General features: G+C 40.7%; 1 protein-coding gene across 2 annotated transcripts; it reads left to right on the plus strand.

Moving 5' to 3' along the window:
• Window positions 1-572: 572 nt before the first annotated feature.
• NUB1 (negative regulator of ubiquitin like proteins 1) lies at window positions 573-17114 on the plus strand. Of its 2 annotated transcripts, none has more exons than XM_003206945.5 (15): window positions 573-815; window positions 3878-3995; window positions 4082-4243; window positions 6177-6235; window positions 6816-6886; window positions 7769-7951; window positions 9878-9966; window positions 11351-11457; window positions 12381-12567; window positions 12915-13022; window positions 13211-13363; window positions 14081-14227; window positions 14490-14585; window positions 15316-15508; window positions 16430-17114. In XM_003206945.5, exons 2-15 carry the CDS (start codon window positions 3879-3881, stop codon window positions 16591-16593), a joined length of 1836 nt encoding a protein of 611 aa, XP_003206993.2. In that variant the 5' UTR covers window positions 573-815; window position 3878; the 3' UTR covers window positions 16594-17114. The 2 variants fall into 2 exon arrangements, with proteins under 2 accessions (XP_003206993.2, XP_010710661.2); XM_010712359.4 differs by having other exon boundaries at window positions 573-688.
• The last annotated feature ends 364 nt before the right edge of the window (window positions 17115-17478 follow it).

Here is a 17478-nt window from a genome sequence, read left to right on the forward strand (position 1 = left end):
CCATCCCTGGAGATGTTCCAGAACTGTGGAGATGTGGCACTGAGGGACGGGGTCAGTGGGGATGCTGGGACGGGTAGACAGACTAGGTGACCTTAGTGGTCTTTTCCAACCTTAACGATTGTGTGAGTTTATCTCCACATACCGTGCCACACGTAATAATTTTCCAGCCCAGCCTCTGAATTCAGGTTAATTTTGACACCCTTACAACAAACACAAACTTGTTCTCTAACCCCAGGCCCACACAGATACGCTGACCCTGCACACAGCAACCATCACACCCGGCTCTTCCCTGGCACCTCTCAGCCCTTGGAAAGGCCCCCCAGCACTGACAGGAACCTCTGCCCTTTTGCCTATAAGCAGAAAGGCTGCGGGTGAGAGGGTCTGACAGGTGAAAGGATAAAAAGGAGAAGCAGGCACCCAAGCACCAGCGCTTCTCAAGGTGCAAAGCAGGCAAGCAAAGAGCAGAACAGCATACCACCGAGCGACCGAACACCACACACAAACACACACAAGTGAGGGCAAAGCCCTAAAATGGCAGGCGGGGCTTGGCTTCACCACGTGACCCCCTCTTCTGGTTCCAGCGCAGGAATCTCCCGGAAGCCGGAAGCGGCAAAGGGCGTTACAGACCTTAGCAGCCCTCCTAAGGGGTGCGGTGCGCCTCGCTCCTCCTACAGGCCGCCGCCAGCGGGTGAGCCGCCGCCCTGCTGTCCCTCAGAGCGGGCTCTGGGTCCGCGGCGGGCTGGGACAGCTGTTGGTAGGGCTCGCTGTTCCCTCAGCCTGAGCGCCGAGGCCCGCGTTCACGCGCTAGGGCTCAGGTGGGTGCCTCCCCTCACGCTGAGGTACTGTGCGGCCTCCCCGGGCCTCGCCCTTCTGCCAGCGTGGTGCTTTGGAGGCACCCAGCAGTGACAGCGCTGGGAATCGTCCTCTGCGGCACGGGGGTGGGGGTGTCGGTGCTGTCAGGGCAGGGGTGAGCCGGGTGTGTGCTGAGGGCGGCCCAGGGCTGCTGCTGGGTGCCCGTTCTGGCGCTTAGCTTCTCTGTCGCCCCTGGAGCCGTGAGCGAGCATTAAATCGTTGCTGTAGGGAACCTTGCTTATGTCTTTATCCAGTCTGTTTTGTTACTAGGCTGCTCAGAATCCTTCCCTCAACGATTTGGCTTTCAAACCTGTGTTTGTTTTTCTGAGCCCAGCTGGTTTAGAAAGTGACATTTGTGTGGCAAAAGCTCAGTCCAGTGTTCAGAGCAGCCCTTGGTAAATCCCCATCGGTTGTTTTGAGTTTTGGGAGAGCCCCTTTAAGCTCAGTGAAAGTGAAACCATCTCAGGGACGCTTGTGGGAATGTCACTTATAAGTTCTTGTTAAGAATTCTCTTGCCATTTACTTAAGGTGAAATGGTAATTCACTATGAATGTTAAAGTTTTTTAACATACAAAACTATAACTGTGTTATTATTTGTGGAAAGAAAAACATTCTTTTTATGGAGGGTTGGTAAGGGTAAGTTTAATTGGAGACTTTGGTGTTGCTTCCTGGTTCTATAGATGAACAGATTTACAAAACTGTGAAGTACCAATCTGATAAAAAGGTGGGTGACTAGCTTCCAAGTGTCACCTGTATAATTTGTAGACTTCAAGTGTCTGGATGCCTTAAAGTAAAGGATATTCTTTTGTTTCTGAAGTTAACGTTAAGTGGAAATATAGTGATGGGTTGGTTGTTCAGCATACCCTAAAAATTGCAAAAAATGATTGCATTTCAGCCTGGAGAAAAGAAGGCGGCAAGGTGACCTCATTGCAGCCTTTCAGTACCTAAAAGGAAGCCTGTAAACAGGAGGGAAGTCAGCTCTTTACAAGGGTAGATAACAGCAGGACAAGGGGAAATGCTTTTGAGTTGAAGGAGGGAAGATTTAGGTTGGATATCAGGGGGAAGTTCTTTACTATGAGAGTGGTGAGGTGCTGGAACAGCTGCCCAGAGAGGCTGTGGATGCCCCATCCCTGGAGGTGTTCAAGATCAGGTTGGATGGGGCCCTGGGCAGCCTGCTCTGGTACTAAATGTGGACATTGGCAGCCCTGCCTGTGGGGGGTGGGGAGGGGAAGGAGGGGAGGGTTGGAGCTTCACGATCCTTGAGGTCCCTTCAAACCTGGGTCATTCTGTGATATGGGATTTGTGTGATGTCTTTTGGAAAAAAATGGTAAAACTGCACTTTAATACCATCTTTTGGAAACTGGATACATTTGTTCCTTTCTGCTTTCAAATACCATCTTTTGTTTTGGCCCTGAAATAATAACAACATCTAGTAAGAAGAAGAAGGTGTTGTTTTCTCACCTGGTTTGATCAGACACTCTACAAACTACAGGAAACAAACTGGAAGGGTTTTTGAAGCACCTGCTGCTCAGCTGTCCTGGCCTTTTGCTAGAAGTGTCTTTGTAGTATTCAGAGATTCTTTGTCTCTCACCAAAACTGCAGTTGAGATAAGGTTAACTGGGATGTTTAACTGACCATTTTTTACCTACATTTTTTTGCTCATTAAGTATACCTTTCTGAACAAGGAACAGGCTTTGAATCTGGACACAAGGCAGTGACCTCTGATTCTTCTCTTTTTCCCCCCATTTTCTTGAGAGCTCTGTGCTGATAAACAAGAAGAAGAAAAAATGAATCCAGTCTTAAAGAAAAGTGACAGTTTAATCAATTTTCAATGCCCACAACTTAAATGTCTTTCTATATATATTAAAAGACATCTCCCATATGATTCCTGGTGTACAAGAGCCAAGTCATAAGTACATAGATTTTCTTTGTGTGTGTGGTGTTTTTTTTTTTTTTTTTTTTCAAGATCACCTCATCATCCTTTCCTTTCCCTCTCTCTGCCTTCTCTATTCCTTGTCATAGAATCATAGAGGTTGGAAAAGGCCTCTAAGATCATTCAGTCCAATCAACCACATATCACCAATATTTCCCACCAAACCACATCCCTCAATATAAGATCTAAACATTTCTTGAACACCATTTTTTTTTTTTAATGGAATTTTTTTTCAGGGAAATACTGATTTACTCAGAGCAACTGCTTTTTCTCTACTGAATGTGAATAACTTGTGGTGATGAGTTCAGCCTAAATTGTCACCTGTGAGCCAGGGAACTGCTCTGTTCAGCACACTGCCAACTTTTCCCTAGTGATGGGTGCTTCATTGCCTGCTGCAGATTTACAGTGCACATCACATTTAATCTCAGTCTCTGTACTTTATGTTGCTTGTGCTCTTTGTGCTTTTTCTGCAGTTGGGAGTGGGAAGAGTGTATCGTGGACTATGAAAAGTGACAAGCTGCTATTTCATCACCGTGATGGCAGGATTTTACAATACCGTTTCATGAGAGTATTAAATGTGGCTTCTTGCCAAATGATTGAGATCTGAGAGGGGAGGCATGGATCTTGGCACTGATTTCATTTGCTGGAGGGATGAGGACGTTGTGTTATGGTCTTCTCATGGGGAAGTTTGTGGTAATGAGATGTTTCTTCTTGACGTCTCTTTTCTGTCTTCCAAAAGAGAGTCATGATTTGTGTTCAACCAGTGGCTGGTGGAGAAAAGCTGTGCAAGCAGGGAAGCAGGAAGGCAGAAGCATAGCACAAATATGTTCTGCAGAGGGATTGGAATGAGCAGCACTTTCCAGGACAGGAAAAAATAGTTTTCTCATGGATTTTGAGGAATCAACGTGTTCTACAATTCTAACTTATATGAGAGGTTAGGAAGAGATTTCCTGTCACAAAATAACAAAGCAGGGGGCTCCTGAATTATCTGTGTTCCAATTTTTGGTAGCAGTTTTGTTGTTAGGTTCCCTTCCCACCAAAATGTGTTTCATACTCAATGATATTTTTTGCTTGTTTGCTTTTCTTTAAAAGAATGGCACAAAAGAAGTATTTGATAGCAAAGCTGACAAGTTGCTTAAGAGAAGACAAAATTCAGCTGTGGAAACCACCGTACACAAATGATAAAAAAGAAGCTGGTGAAGAAATGAAGGTAAATATTCCACTTGAGCTGATGTCATGTGTCCTTCAGTAGTATTACTGATGCATTTTGCCAGGTTTTTCTTGTTGTTTTCTTAGGAGCTTGTACAGAAATATTCATCCAAGCTGAAAATCAATGAGAATGATGCAGAGAACATGCTGGAAGAAATACGGTGTAAAGCAATTGAGCGTGGAACAGGAAATGAAAATTATAAAGTGACTGGGATTGCAAGGCTTGATATACATCTGCCTCGGAGAAAAGTAAGTGATGTTGAAGAAAAGTTGGGATAAATCACTTTACTTTATGGCCTTTTGAGTCCTAGTTATACATCTAGTGCAAACGTGTTCTTCCTCAACTTCTTTGGGTGTTTTGCATGATGAATCTGTGTTTGGTATTAAAAAAATAATAATGCTGGGAGTGGGGAGGGAGAACAAGTTATGTGCATATAGTTTTAGTTCCTCAGATATATGGGAATATCATGAAGAAGGGATATAGTATTGGGTGACTAGTAATTGTCTTCCTCTTAGGATTTAATGAGAAATGATCTTTCAATTAAGAAAAGTAAATTAGATTTGAGTGTCTGTCTAGTTCAATTTAATTTCTTCTGACTTAACTGTTCATGTTAGTAATAAAGAGCAGATTTTTTTTTTCAGTTGTAAAATACCTAAAGTTGCATTAGCAAATGAGTATCAGTTTATTACCACAACTCTTGTTTAAATGACAGCTTCAATTTTTTAAGAAGTCCCCTTTCTTTTTAATTGCAATAACCAAATTGAATGCTCTGTCATCTTAAGTGGTGTATGGCTGACAATATAAAATAGTCCTCCTTTAGCTTTTAACCATGGCACGTGGCAGTGCTCTTACAGTGATTTATATTGTAACTGTTCTAGAACTGGCAGCTAACTAAACCTCCAATGTCTGAACTTGGAAAGGTATGGTTTTCTGTTATGATGGTACTCATCTATTCTAAATGAAGTTCCAAACAATTTGCCCCTTAAATCCAGGCTTCAGCTTTTAGTTTCCTGCACAAAACATACCACACTAATGACATTGGTGTCACTCTGATTGCTGTGCTGGATTCTGAGGCTGCATCTACCCTGCTCAGCTAAACTTCAGTCAGCTGAAGCCCACTAGCTGTTCCACAGTCACAGTTGTTAGCATCCTCTCTGATGCAGCTCTGCCCAGGCCACCTGCTGTTCTGCCAAGCAATGGTCAGGCACAAGGTGAGGGACTGATCTCCATCAGTGGTTTGGATACAGCTGTACTGTTTTGAAGGCTGAGAGGATTCAGCTTTATGGATGTAAACTTCTTTACAGGACAGAGAACAGCTCTTGGTTAGGTTCTTACTGGTACAGACAAAGCCAGTCTCTGGCAAACACAATTGCCATCTCCAGTCACTTTCTAATTTTGGTTCTGCTGAGTGGGAGCAGCATCTTCCCCAAAGCTGTGTATCTTGATCTGCTCAGATAACAGTAGAACTTCTTTGCTTAGGGGCACTTAAAGGTTGCATTCATCTTTTCAGCAACAGCAGTGAGTGGTGACTCTGGAAAAGGGTAATATTTTTCTGCTGAAGACGGTGATCTTCAGAGATAACCTGTGCTTCAGAAGCTTTCTTTTTCCACTGAATGCTTGAAAAAACACAATCATAATTGTTCTCTCTCCTGTAGTGAAAATTAATTAGCAGGGAATGTGACAGGTTAAAGGCAGCAGTTGTTAAGTATTTGCCATGCAGTTAAAACAAACAAATAGTCTGCTAATTCCTTTTTTCTATGCCGCTGGGCATGAGGGAATTAATTCATTTTAAATCCCAGTGTATCTAATCTGGGACCAGACACAGTAATAGGAATTAATCATAACTTCACCAGTCACAGGTGAGTGGCGTAATTACAGAGCAGAGTTAAGATTGGAAGCACATAATTAAATTAGTTTAAATTGTTTGGATCTGAATTTGGATTTATCTAACTATCAATCTTGTGCAGTAGTAATGCTTATTTTTAGCAGTGTATAGCAGTGTATGCTCCCTGCCTGGAAATTATAGTATGTATGCCAACTGGTAACCCTGTTAACGTGATTCTTATTTGAAAAAGGAATGGTAGTTGTTAGAAAACAGTTAATTAAAAAAATTGTCCAAAGTACTATGATACAGTCTTTTCCTTTTCTCTTCCATTCTCCCATCCAATATCATTACTACAGAGCAGGAAAGTCCCACTGGAAACTAGCCTGTTCATCACTGGCAAGGAGCTCAGATCACAGTAAGTGTAATCACTTTTGGTTCTTGTCTTAGTACTGTATGACAGTGTGCTACTTCACAAAAATACAGACAGTGCACTATTGTTGGGTTATCTAAAGTTTTTTTTACTGTTTATTATGTCTGAGTAGGCTGTACAGCATTCCTGGATAGGGCAGTTCTTCATTTAAAAAGTGGTAGCTTAATACAGAAAAAAGGAAAGTTAGTGGTGGAAATGACTCCTCTGTAAGTCATCAGCAAGTACCAGAGAAGGCAGCAGTGATCAACCCTGTTTGTAGTGAGGCAAGTCCTCTAAATAGGGAACCAGCTTCTCTTTTGTGGTTCGGTTTGGTTTGGTTTTGTTTTAACCCAACTAAAATCAGATTCTTTTCTGTCTGCTTTGCTTTTCCCTTTCTATATCCCATCTTCTCCCTTTCTGGCATAGAAAGCTTTCTGATGATGTTATTTTGACTTTTAGCAGCCTTTCATAGCCAAAGGTTAAGCCATTATGAACATAGTTGTTTTCAAGTTTTATCGCTGTTCTATTAGAAATGCTGTTTGTCCTTGCAAGTTTATATTCATAAATGCAATGATTTATTTCACAGGATAGCACAAGAGCATGCATTACAAGAAAATGCTATCAAAATAATCATAAATAAGAAGCAGCTCGACCTGGGTATGTATCTCTAGTCAAGTAAACTGTCTCCAGTTGAGTATACTTCTGTGTTTGTTTTTCAGTGTATTGCTTCTCAGAAGCAAACTTGTTTGCAATTTTGTTAATGTGGAAAATCTCCAAGGAATTGCAGTTGTATTTGCCAGCCTTTCCTCTAAGGTAAAGGTAATAAATAGTAATGATCAAAGTACACAGAATTATTGATTATAGGAATCCCTTAATAAATGTTGAAAATCTATTTTCCGAAGCTTTGAAATACCCAGAATAGATGTTTAAGAAAAATAAATTTCCCCAATCCATATAATATAGCTGCACATTCAAAAATTTGTTTGTAATGTGTTAGATGTGTTAATTCCCACAATGTGTTTGAAACACTGAACAACAACTACTTTCTTTTTTTTATTGGTTACCTGAGCAGTTGACATATTTGTTCCCTTGGAAAAAGTCAGAACTAGTTAGAGTCATGAAATTGATAATAAGAACTTGGATTTAATTTCCATTTCCTCTGTCCTGGTATTGTTGTGATGTGTGATTCTGGGCGTCTTGTTTAACCCCACATTATTCTAGTTCTTGCCTGGAGATCAATTAATTGAAATAGAAACACTTGTATTTCTTGAATGGTTTGGGGAAAAAAACATACCAATCATTTTAAAAGCATTTCTTAAATGCAAATGTGCTTCTGATTTGTGTTTCTGTGGAAGATGTCAGTAATTCACAGTGATCATGACTGAATACTTGAATCTGGTACTGATTGTAGTTCACCAGCATAATGCAAGCAAGGTAAGGGGCTGTTGAGATTGTAGGGCTACAGGAAAAAAAACAATGTAAAATGGTTTCTTCACAAATAAAGTATGAGAAATGTGATCCTAATGCTGTGTTTTGCAGGAAAAACCCTTGAAGATCAAGGTGTAACACACAATGCAAAAGTGATGGTACTTCAACTGGAACAGAGTGATGAGGAAACTAAAAGAAAAGTTCAAGAAGAAGAACTTCAACGCAAGAAAGAAAAAGACATCAGTGAGAAGATGCAAAGAACTAAGAAGGGTTTGGAAATCCTAGCAGAGAGAGGTAAGGCAGGGTTGGTGTGGGAGGGGGGAGCTGGGCATCTTGCAGATCATCTCTGAAGCATTTCAGCATGGAAAAGTGCCTGTACTGTCATTTCAGTTTATACTCTTATAGTTTTCTACCAACTTGAAAACTGAGTTGATTAAAACTTCCTCTTCTAATTATTACACAAGTGGAATGCTAGAAAATATTTTACACTTGCTGAAGGATATAATATGAATCAATTATTATGTAATTGGCACTTGACAGTTAAGGGACTGACAACTCTGAGAGCAGGCTTTAAATTTATTGTTCATATAAGCACAGTGGAATAATGTATGATAAGTCCTACACATTTTTTTGTAGTTTACCTCAGATATGACTCTGTGTAACCATGGTTACATTGTGCAGAACAGCTCACTTGTCATTCTGATCTATAATGTGGCTGTTCTTTTCTCATTGTGTTTGATGTCAACTGCTAGCAACTGTGGATTAAGTCAAAGGGATATGGTCAATTTAACAGTAATAATTTTTCAAAATGAGATTAAGTGTGTCTGTGAATTGGGCTGCTAGATGATGAACTTAAATTATTTCTCTATTTTATTGTTTCAAAATCCACAAACAAGAAACTGAAATTGAGTATGTAATGAATTCCTGCCAAATGCAAAAAAAAAGTATGTGAACAAAGCTGCTTTTAGCCTACTGTAGTACCAGATTTTGAACAAATAAAGGAAGTGGGTCTTTTTATTGACTTAAGAGGTAATTTAGACCCCAGCCTTTGAATCCTGTATTGGGCTTTTTAAGATATTTACTACTAGCTGTCATTTATAGCAAAATGTCAGAGTATGACAGAGTCTTTATATAGTGTCCTCAAAGGCTCAAGGCTCTGTGTGAAGCAATGTGAAATACCAAAAGAATCTACCAAACCTTTTGTTTCATCTGAGGAAAATTGCGAGGCAGAAGCTTTTAACCTCTGTAAACTCCTCCTTAATTGTCTTTTGTTTGCAAGAAGAGCATCCTTTTTCATTTTAAATTGAATTAAAGTGAAAACAAAAAATTAATAGAACAGTCATAAACTTTAAAGACATTGGGAAAGGATAGAATCATAGAATCACTGAGGTTGGAAAAGACCTCCAAGGTCATCTTGTCCAAACGTGCACTTATCACCTATATTTTCCTACTAAACCATGATTCTTGAGCACCTCCAGGGATGGTGATTCCACCACCTCCCTGGGCAGCCCCTTCCAGTGCCTGACCACTCTCTTGGAGAAGTAGTTTTTCTTAATGTCCAGCCTGAATCTCCTTTGGGGGGGAAAAAAAAAAAAAAGGGGGATTGTCTTTAGTAAGCTGTCTAAAATGCTTCGTGCTTGGCCAGCTGGTGGTGGTAGGTCTGTCTAAAAACAGACTTCATATAATAGAATCATAGAATGGCTTAGAGCAGAAGGGACCTTGAAGGTCATCCAGTTCCAGCCCCTGCCATGGACAGGGCTGCTGAGGCCCCATCCAAGCTGGCCTTGAGCAACTCCAGGGATGAGGTATGTGCAGCCTCCCTGGGCAGCAGTGCCAGTGCATCCCCACCCTCTGAGTAAAAAACTTCTTCCTATGATCTAACCTAAATTTCCCCCTTCAGTTTAAAGCCATTCCCTCTTGTTCTGTCACTATCAGACCATGTAAAAAACTGGTTCCCTTCCTGTTTGTAAGCTCTGGACAAGTACTGGAAGGCTGCAATGAGATCTCCCCAGAGCTTTCTGTTCTCCAGGCTGAACTGGCCCAACCCCCTCAGCCTTTCTTGGTGGGAGAGGTGCTCCAGCCCTCTTTGTAATTCACGTTTTTTGTTGTTGTTTGCTTTTTTGTTTAACTGTCTACTTAATGACATAATCTTAAGGCAACAATGGTATTCTTTTAGGAGGTGGTACTTATAACTAAGTCTTGCTTTTTCTTATGTTTCAGAGGAGTACTTGGATGCAGATACTACTCCATATCTAGATATAGCTAATCAGACTGGGAGATCAATCGAGATTCCTCCTCAAGCCAAAAAAGTAGGTAAAATTTATCTTACTGAGCTAATTAAACACTTGACAAATCAGGCTTTAAGAAGCTACTTCAAATATAGTACTGAAGTACAGTTGGGCTTTCTGGGGATGTACACTGGGTCAGCTAGATATTTGCTTAATAGAAATAATTCTGAAATGGAAATGAAGTAGAACTCTGCAATAGGAGATACTTCAGCCGTCTGAAGACAGCCCCCTAACTGCTGATCTAATGGCAGGTTTAATCTTGCATAGGCTCCTGTGTTGTCAATGTCTTTTTTTTTTTTCCAGTTTGTTTTTAAGATGGGTTTTAACTTTGTTTCCTAGCACCTGAATTTTGATTGCTGTAGGGCCACATGAAAAGAGCTCATTCATTAGGCTCAGTTAACTTCAGCTGGAAGCAAAATGAGTCTGGCAAAGTCAGACTTCTAAAAAGTAGTTTTGAGATCTTCTGCATTGTGAGCCATCTCAGATTTAAATTTGCTCACTGTTTAAACCCCAAGTTCTCAACTGAAGGTCTTTGGCCAGGTGCATGCAGTCATTACAGTAGGAGTGACACCTGACGTTGGCTGCTAAAGCAGAAGAATGGCAGTAACACTGGCTTTTAAGATGTTGGATTTTTTGAAGATAAGTAAGAAATGTTTACAAATGTAACAAAAGAAAAATAGAAAAAAAAAATACAGTGGAGGGGAGAACAACAAAGAGCAGACCCCAACGTGTGTTAACTGCTGCTCTAGCATCTGCTGAGGCACACTGTGTTTTCTGACTCATCTGGAGTTTCTGGATGATTGGAAAAAATAGCTGTCCATTCTCACAATGCATATTGTTCTGATGAGGTGCTAAAGAGCTCACCCTAAAAGTTAAAGCATCAGATCTATGGAACTTGGGTGAGAAGAACTATTGCAAGTTGTGACTGTCAAGAAATATTACTGAAACTGTCATCCTGCAGAAACTAGAGAGTTTTCCTGCCACGTTCAAGATATAATTATCAGTTCTGAGGTTTTATAGGAAGTGAATCACAAGAGTTACACAAGATGGTTCTAATAGTAAAGCAAAACAAGCTTGGTACTGTTAGAATGTGTGGGACTTGCAAAATGCTTAGCTTGTTATCGCTTGTTACTGAGAATCTATCTGTGGTTTTAGTTTTAAAACAAATTTGGTGCTTCACTTCATGTGTCAGTAGCATTTATTGCTTTTTTTTTTTTTTTTAGACAATATATTATTAAATGGGATAAAAATATCAAGCAGTGTGAAATAATGACTCTTACTGAACTGATACAACAGTATTTTTCTAGGAAGAACAAGGAGTCTAGTGGATTACCTACGTAATAATTTTTAGTTATAAAAGAGAGCTGAGGGGAGTACAGAAATGACTTGATATATTTTTTTCTAGGCACTTGTGCTGGCAATGGGTTATCATGAAAAGGGCAGAGCATTAATGAAAAAGAAGGAATATGAAATAGCTCTACCATATTTGTTGGATGCCGATAAACACTTCTGGTAAGAACATTTTGAAGTATTTATATCTTGCTTTCCTGTACTGTCATCCAAATATAGGAACACCATTAGCCCTGGCTATGTGTGTAAATCAGGGCCTCTTTTGCCCAGGATTACTTCTCACCCTCTCTGCAGTTGGGAAATAGCAGGAGAAGCCTCTGACTTGTGGTGACAGGTGGCTTCGTGTAGAACAGCTGGAACAGATACAGCCACTGGGCCATTTAGTCTGTCATATTAACATAAACAGAAACTGTCATTATTAATGTACGAGGCTATAAATTGCTGTAGCTTGAGAGGCAGATGCACGTACTCTTTTGCAATCACTCCTGTAAGGAATAATTTCCTGAAAAAGATGGAGCAGAACACAGAGGTCAGTGACCATATTGGAGTTTCTGCTTGTAATCTAATTTGCTGTCAGCAGTCAGAACCCTAAGGTGCTCGTTTTGAGGCACCCCCCTAAAGTAATGTTGTCCCCTTCTGCTTCTCATCTGCACTCACAAATAAGGAGACTTGCACAGATCCCAGTGTATTCACTTGCAGTGAAGCAGATGATTGATCTCTGTGGTCTTAAAGGTTATAGAGTGTTTAATTCTATCCTGCTTTTATATGGATGCTGTCTTAAATAGTTTTTTTTTTTAAAAAAAAAAAAAGGAATTGTGGTTATTGTAGTTTTTTGGGAAGTAGTGTTATCATGAATGTCCTGTGTATTAATGAAAGTGATGGGACATTAGTGTTTTGTTAAAGTTCCACTGGCTTCAGTTAGCTACCTCACATATGAAGCACGAGCTTCCTCAATTAATTGAGTGTATATATATGAGTATATGTATTTATGAGTATAAATATATGTACTCCTAGCCTGTTATTTTGTTAGTGTTAAAAGGCAAACAACCACTCCCCTAAAAAAACCAAATGTTTTATTTTCCCAGTGAGTGCAGCACGGAGCTGCTGAACACGGTTGATAACTATGCAGTGCTGCAGCTGGATATAGTGTGGTGCTACTTCCGCCTGGAACAGCTGGACTGCCTGGATGATGCAGAGAAAAAGCTGACCACAGCCCATGGGTGCTTCCAGAGGTGCTATGGGGAGAACCATGAAAGACTTATTGATATCAAGGTATGCTGATTTTATTCAACTAGGGTGGCTTTGTTGTTTGTTTGTTTTTTTCCTGCATTGATTCACTTACTGTTCATATATTCCAAGGCTCTCTTCTAGTTTAAAGCTTTCTTGTGCTTCCTTAGCTGGTTATGTTGTTGTGTCATTGTGAAAGCAATGGGCTTGACAATGAGGTCATAGCAAATATGTTTATATGTGTAGATTTTGCTGTGACCCTTTATTTACATACTGAGGCTTTGCATATTAGTGACTAAGTTTCATTAAAGATGTATAATGTTCTATTGATAATGAATGGATGTTCTAACATATGCTTATCCCTCTCTCCCCTTTGTTTAACAATCCTTTAGGGAAGCTATGGCCGTGAGAAGGTTTTATTTCTCCGGCTTTATCTTCTTCAGGGAATAGGACACTATCACAGTGGCAGAGAAAAGGAGGCTGCTGAGTACATCCAGAAGGTGAGGCACCATTAGGGAGAGCTTTCAAGTTGTTTGCACTAGGAACTTATTGAAAGAAATATGTTCCTGTGTTTGGACTATGCCTTGTGCCTTCTACCTGTTCATTGCTTACTCAGGAAAATGGGGAGTTTTTTTTTCCAGTTGTATGTTAGCAACAGTGTTAGTGATGTTGTTCATTTTACACACAGGCATCTCATTTGTATGAAGAACTGTACATAGATCCAGAAAAAGTTTATCAACTGTCATTCCTGGGGTTTTCTGAACAGGAAGCTCGCCTTGCCCTGCGAGCGTGCCATGGGAATGTGGAGCATGCTGCCAACCTTATTACCAACAGGAGAGAGGTATGGGCCAGTAAAAGCATTAAATCAAGAATTATATTTGTTGGGGGTGTCCCTAAGATCATGTTTTGCATGACTGGTACACCATAGTGCTAAATTAAGGACTTAAATTATCGTGCTTTGGCACTGGTAGTGTGACTAACAGCTTGACATCCGCTGCCACAAGTTTGAAACCACAACTTAATAGAAGTGTTTGGACTTAAAAAAAATTCATGAGGGGAGAAGGCTGTTTTGTGCTTAAGTATAAGTAGCTGACAGTATTGGCCATACTCAAAGTACCTGAAATTACATTTGGTAAGTAGAGGTGGTATTTTAGGACTTAAGACAGTGAAATGTGGATAGAAAAGTCAAATGACTGTGAAGAATGATCTTGTTGGCTACATGCCCAGCCCTGACTGTGTGTCCTTGGCAGGTCTTGTCCACAGACCCATCTGCCAAGCTGGTTTATGGCTTACTACAAGGGTTTATAATAGCGGTGATAGTGTAGGATTAGATCTGCTGAGACTTCAGAACAGAAGCATGGCTGCAGAGCTTGCTCATGGGAATACAAAGCACTTTAGTGATCACTGTCTGGCAGTGAAATCTGTATTTAAAATACTAAGATCTTTTTCCTCAAGAAACCAAGCTTAAAAGAAGTAAATCCAAGAAACCCCTTACGCACAGGGGAAGGTGGAAGCAATCCCATGCACAGTTAGCTTTGTAATGGCTATGTTCTTGCAGGAAAAGGCACAGATAAGGAGGGAGGAGAGAGCTAAAAGAAGGCAGCGACTGGAAGACATAAACACCTTGAAAAGTATGGGCTACTCAGAGCGAGCTGCTCAAGTAGCTCTTCATCATGCACATGGAAACCTGGACCAAGCTTTTAAGGTAAGATTTTCAGGAGTAGTGCTTTTGTACAAAAAAAAAAGTATTCTTTTAGAATTGCTTAGCAGATTCTTATTTTCTGCTTTCTGTATTGGTGAGTTTGTACCCTTTTTTGAACTGTAATGACCAAACTTCTACTTCCTGACCCAGTGAATCAGACACTAAAGTGGTTGAGGTTTTCCTTGTATGCAGTTCTCCATATTGAAGACTGTATTAACTGTATAACTGTATTTCTCTGTTCTGATCCCTCTCCATTTTACTGTAGTTTATTCTGGACAATCCAGAGTTACTGCTGGAAAACGACGATGATGATTCTGTGGCCTCAGACCAGTTTCAGGTTTCCCAAGAAAGTATTGACCAGGTAAGTCAGATCTTTTTCTTTCTGAGGAGTTGGTAGCTTTGTTTCTGAATTGCACCTTCAACCACACTAGATCTTTCTTAAGCAAAGCTGTAGAAATTATCTTTGTCCCATGTGCCTCATATGCTGTCACAAACTTCCATTGTCTTGCATCTGCTCTTAACAGCAAAGTCACACTTGGGGTGAAGTGTAATTCCTGTTTACTTCCTGCCCTTCACACCAATGTGTTGTGCACAGGTTCTGAGGGAAGTACAGGCATTCTAGTGCTCTTACTCTAAAAAAGACATCAGAGAAGAGATGTATTCAAGTATTTAAACATATTGCGGTGCACTTGGGAAAGAGTTGACATCTGTCTTTCTCATCATGGGCCATCTGAAAAGCTCTTCATTAGCTAGTGTTGCCTGATAGTTAATGTCAGGCAGGAAAACTGTATTGCCTAGAAAAGATAAATAATAAACGCACGCTCCTGGAATGTTGGAGTGCTTTGAAGTTCCCTTTGAAAACTGAAGAGCTGGCCTGATGTTAAACAAGAGGCTCTTGATTTTGCTCAACGTTCCCATTCCTGTAATAGGTCATTGCCCTGTTGTTAGCTATTCCAGTAAACCACACTCAGTGTCCTGGAATTCCTGGTATGCAACGCTTTCCTCTGCGCAAGGGGATTGACTGTCAGATTCCTGTCAGTCACTGATGCTGACTGAGCTTGAATTTCTGTCTTCATTTCTGCCCCTTGTAGCTGATGTACATGGGATTCAGCCAGGAGTCAGCAAAGCAAGCTTTAAAGGTCTTTAAAGGCAACATCCACTTAGCTTCCCAGACACTGGCTCATTATGGGGGAGTTCTGCCAGATTCACTTCAGCTATCTCCAGAGGGGTCCAGTCTGTCGGAGGAATCAACTTCATCTAAAGACTCACCCACAGAGTCTGCAAGTAAGAAATACTGCATGTAACAACGAGAGAAAGCAGGAGGCTATTTTGCTTTTTGTAGAAGTTGATGATGTGATTTCTGCTTGCATCATTTGTAGAGGGCATTGAGTTAGGCCTCAGACTGATTTCCTTGATACCATAGTTACTGACAAGGCAGACATCAGCCCCAGATAAGCTATAGCTCCTACAATCAGTCCCAGCTATATATGATCTATAAGGGCTGTAGTGTCACACAAGACAGAATGTACCCCAGAAGGAAAGGGTAACCTTCAGAGGCATCCTGGGAGAAGCTGAAAGGAGTGGCTGCTGACTTAGCCATGGCTTTAGCACACAAGGCTGGAGGCCTTGGGTGTCTACATCGTATCACTGGGGAGGAACACACTGCCCTTTCTAGCCCACGGATAATTCTAGCTTTTCCCATCTAACTGAATTCCCTCATACCAATTAAGACTAAAAACAAATCAGCCTCTCCCTGCCTGTACTCTCAGAGAGCAAGTAGTACATTCTTAAGACTCTCCTGCTTCCTGGACTTAGCGCTGAAGATTTTCGGCTTGTTAATGCCAGATTTTTTTGATTGCCATGAAGTTTTATTCCAAATGTGTGATACAGAAGCTGATTTGACCACATGCCCTTTATCTTGATAGAGCTGTAACTCATACCTGCATTAGCAAAGAGGAAACTCATACTTTGTCTCATATTAGCTGTCAGAGCTTGAGCAATCCCTGTTGTACGACTAAGGGCTTTCCTGCAGCTTTAAGTAGAGGGAAAATTGGCCATCCTGCAATAACTGGTAGAGCAATTTTAAATAAGAGGTAGTTTGTAGTAATTGGCTCTTGCAGAGCAGTCATGCTGGTGAAAGAGGGAAAGTACAAACTTCATTCAGGAATGAAACCACTGCTGACTTGATTTCTTTTTTAATTGAAGGTTCTTCTAGTTCACCAACAGATGAAGACATGGAGACTGATGCAGTCAATGAAATCCTGGAGGATATTCCTGAACATGAAGAGGATTATCTGGATTTAACACTGGAGGAGGAGGAACAGATCATTCATGAATACTTATCCTACATAGAAGTACCACAGCATTAAATCTCATTACCTTGACTTCAGTTACATGCTTTTCCCTTGACAAATTGAGTTTGGATTATAAATGCATCTTCAGCTTATTTCTTACTAAACGCCTTGAAGTCGGTTAAGCTGTAGGTGAAACACATAATTCCTGCTTATTTATAAATCTGCTTAAAGCCTACATCTGTGGTACACTGTAATTTATTGTCATAGCAAAAAGATAGAAACATTTATTTTCAGAAGAAAATTTAATAGAACTTAACTATATTTTTATTGTGAAAAAAGTTGATTCACTTAGTATACAGGCAAATAAGCATTTCTACATCACTTTAAAATATCAGCTTTGAGGCAATCTTTGTAAAGGAGAGACCTGGCTAGTGAAGTTAGAGAGGTATCCACCTATGTACTGTTTGGTTTTTTTTCCATCTGGAAGATTGCTGAGAGTCATTTATGTGTCTGTTATGCATGGATTTATACTGCATTCTGCTTCTTGTTTCATGCAGGTGTTACACAGGCAATAAAGATAACCATGTGCTGCTTCAGCTTTTAGTAAGTCTTCTGTCCTTTTCTCTCAAAAAGCAATAGGAACTTCCACAGCCCATAGCGTTCTGGAGAAATACCTGCGTGGAAATACCCGGTGTAACATCCTGCAACATAAGCATCCCAGTGAGTTCACCCAGCGTTTTTTTCCATTTGCATTCAATGCCTTCAGACTCACGGTAGAGGGAGCTCAAGCCCTACCTGCTGCAGGGCCCGGGGAAGGCAGCAGGGAGCAGGGATCTTTGCTGCAGGTGGCCCTGACAGGAGCTGCTCTGAGATGAGCTGAGTATGTTGTGACCATTTCTTCTTACCCAGCATTTATCGGGGGAAATGAAGGCTTGCACTTCTGCAGTACTGGGAGAAATA

The sequence above is a fragment of the Meleagris gallopavo genome, chromosome 6 (genome assembly GCF_905368555.1).
Source record: "Meleagris gallopavo chromosome 6, MGAL_WU_HG_1.1, whole genome shotgun sequence".
NCBI classification, from domain to species: Eukaryota; Metazoa; Chordata; class Aves; order Galliformes; family Phasianidae; genus Meleagris; species Meleagris gallopavo.

What these genes read in the sequence shown, in the direction of transcription:
- NUB1 (XM_003206945.5), top strand. Translation starts at nt 3,879, where the DNA reads ATGGCACAAAAGAAGTATTTGATAGCAAAGCTGACAAGTTGCTTAAGA. An exon ending in TAAGAAGCAGCTCGACCTGG is followed by an intron (nt 6,887 to 7,768) that starts GTATGTATCTCT and finishes TGTGTTTTGCAG; the next exon opens with GAAAAACCCTTGAAGATCAA. An exon ending in CTCACCCACAGAGTCTGCAA is followed by an intron (nt 15,509 to 16,429) that starts GTAAGAAATACT and finishes TTTTAATTGAAG; the next exon opens with GTTCTTCTAGTTCACCAACA.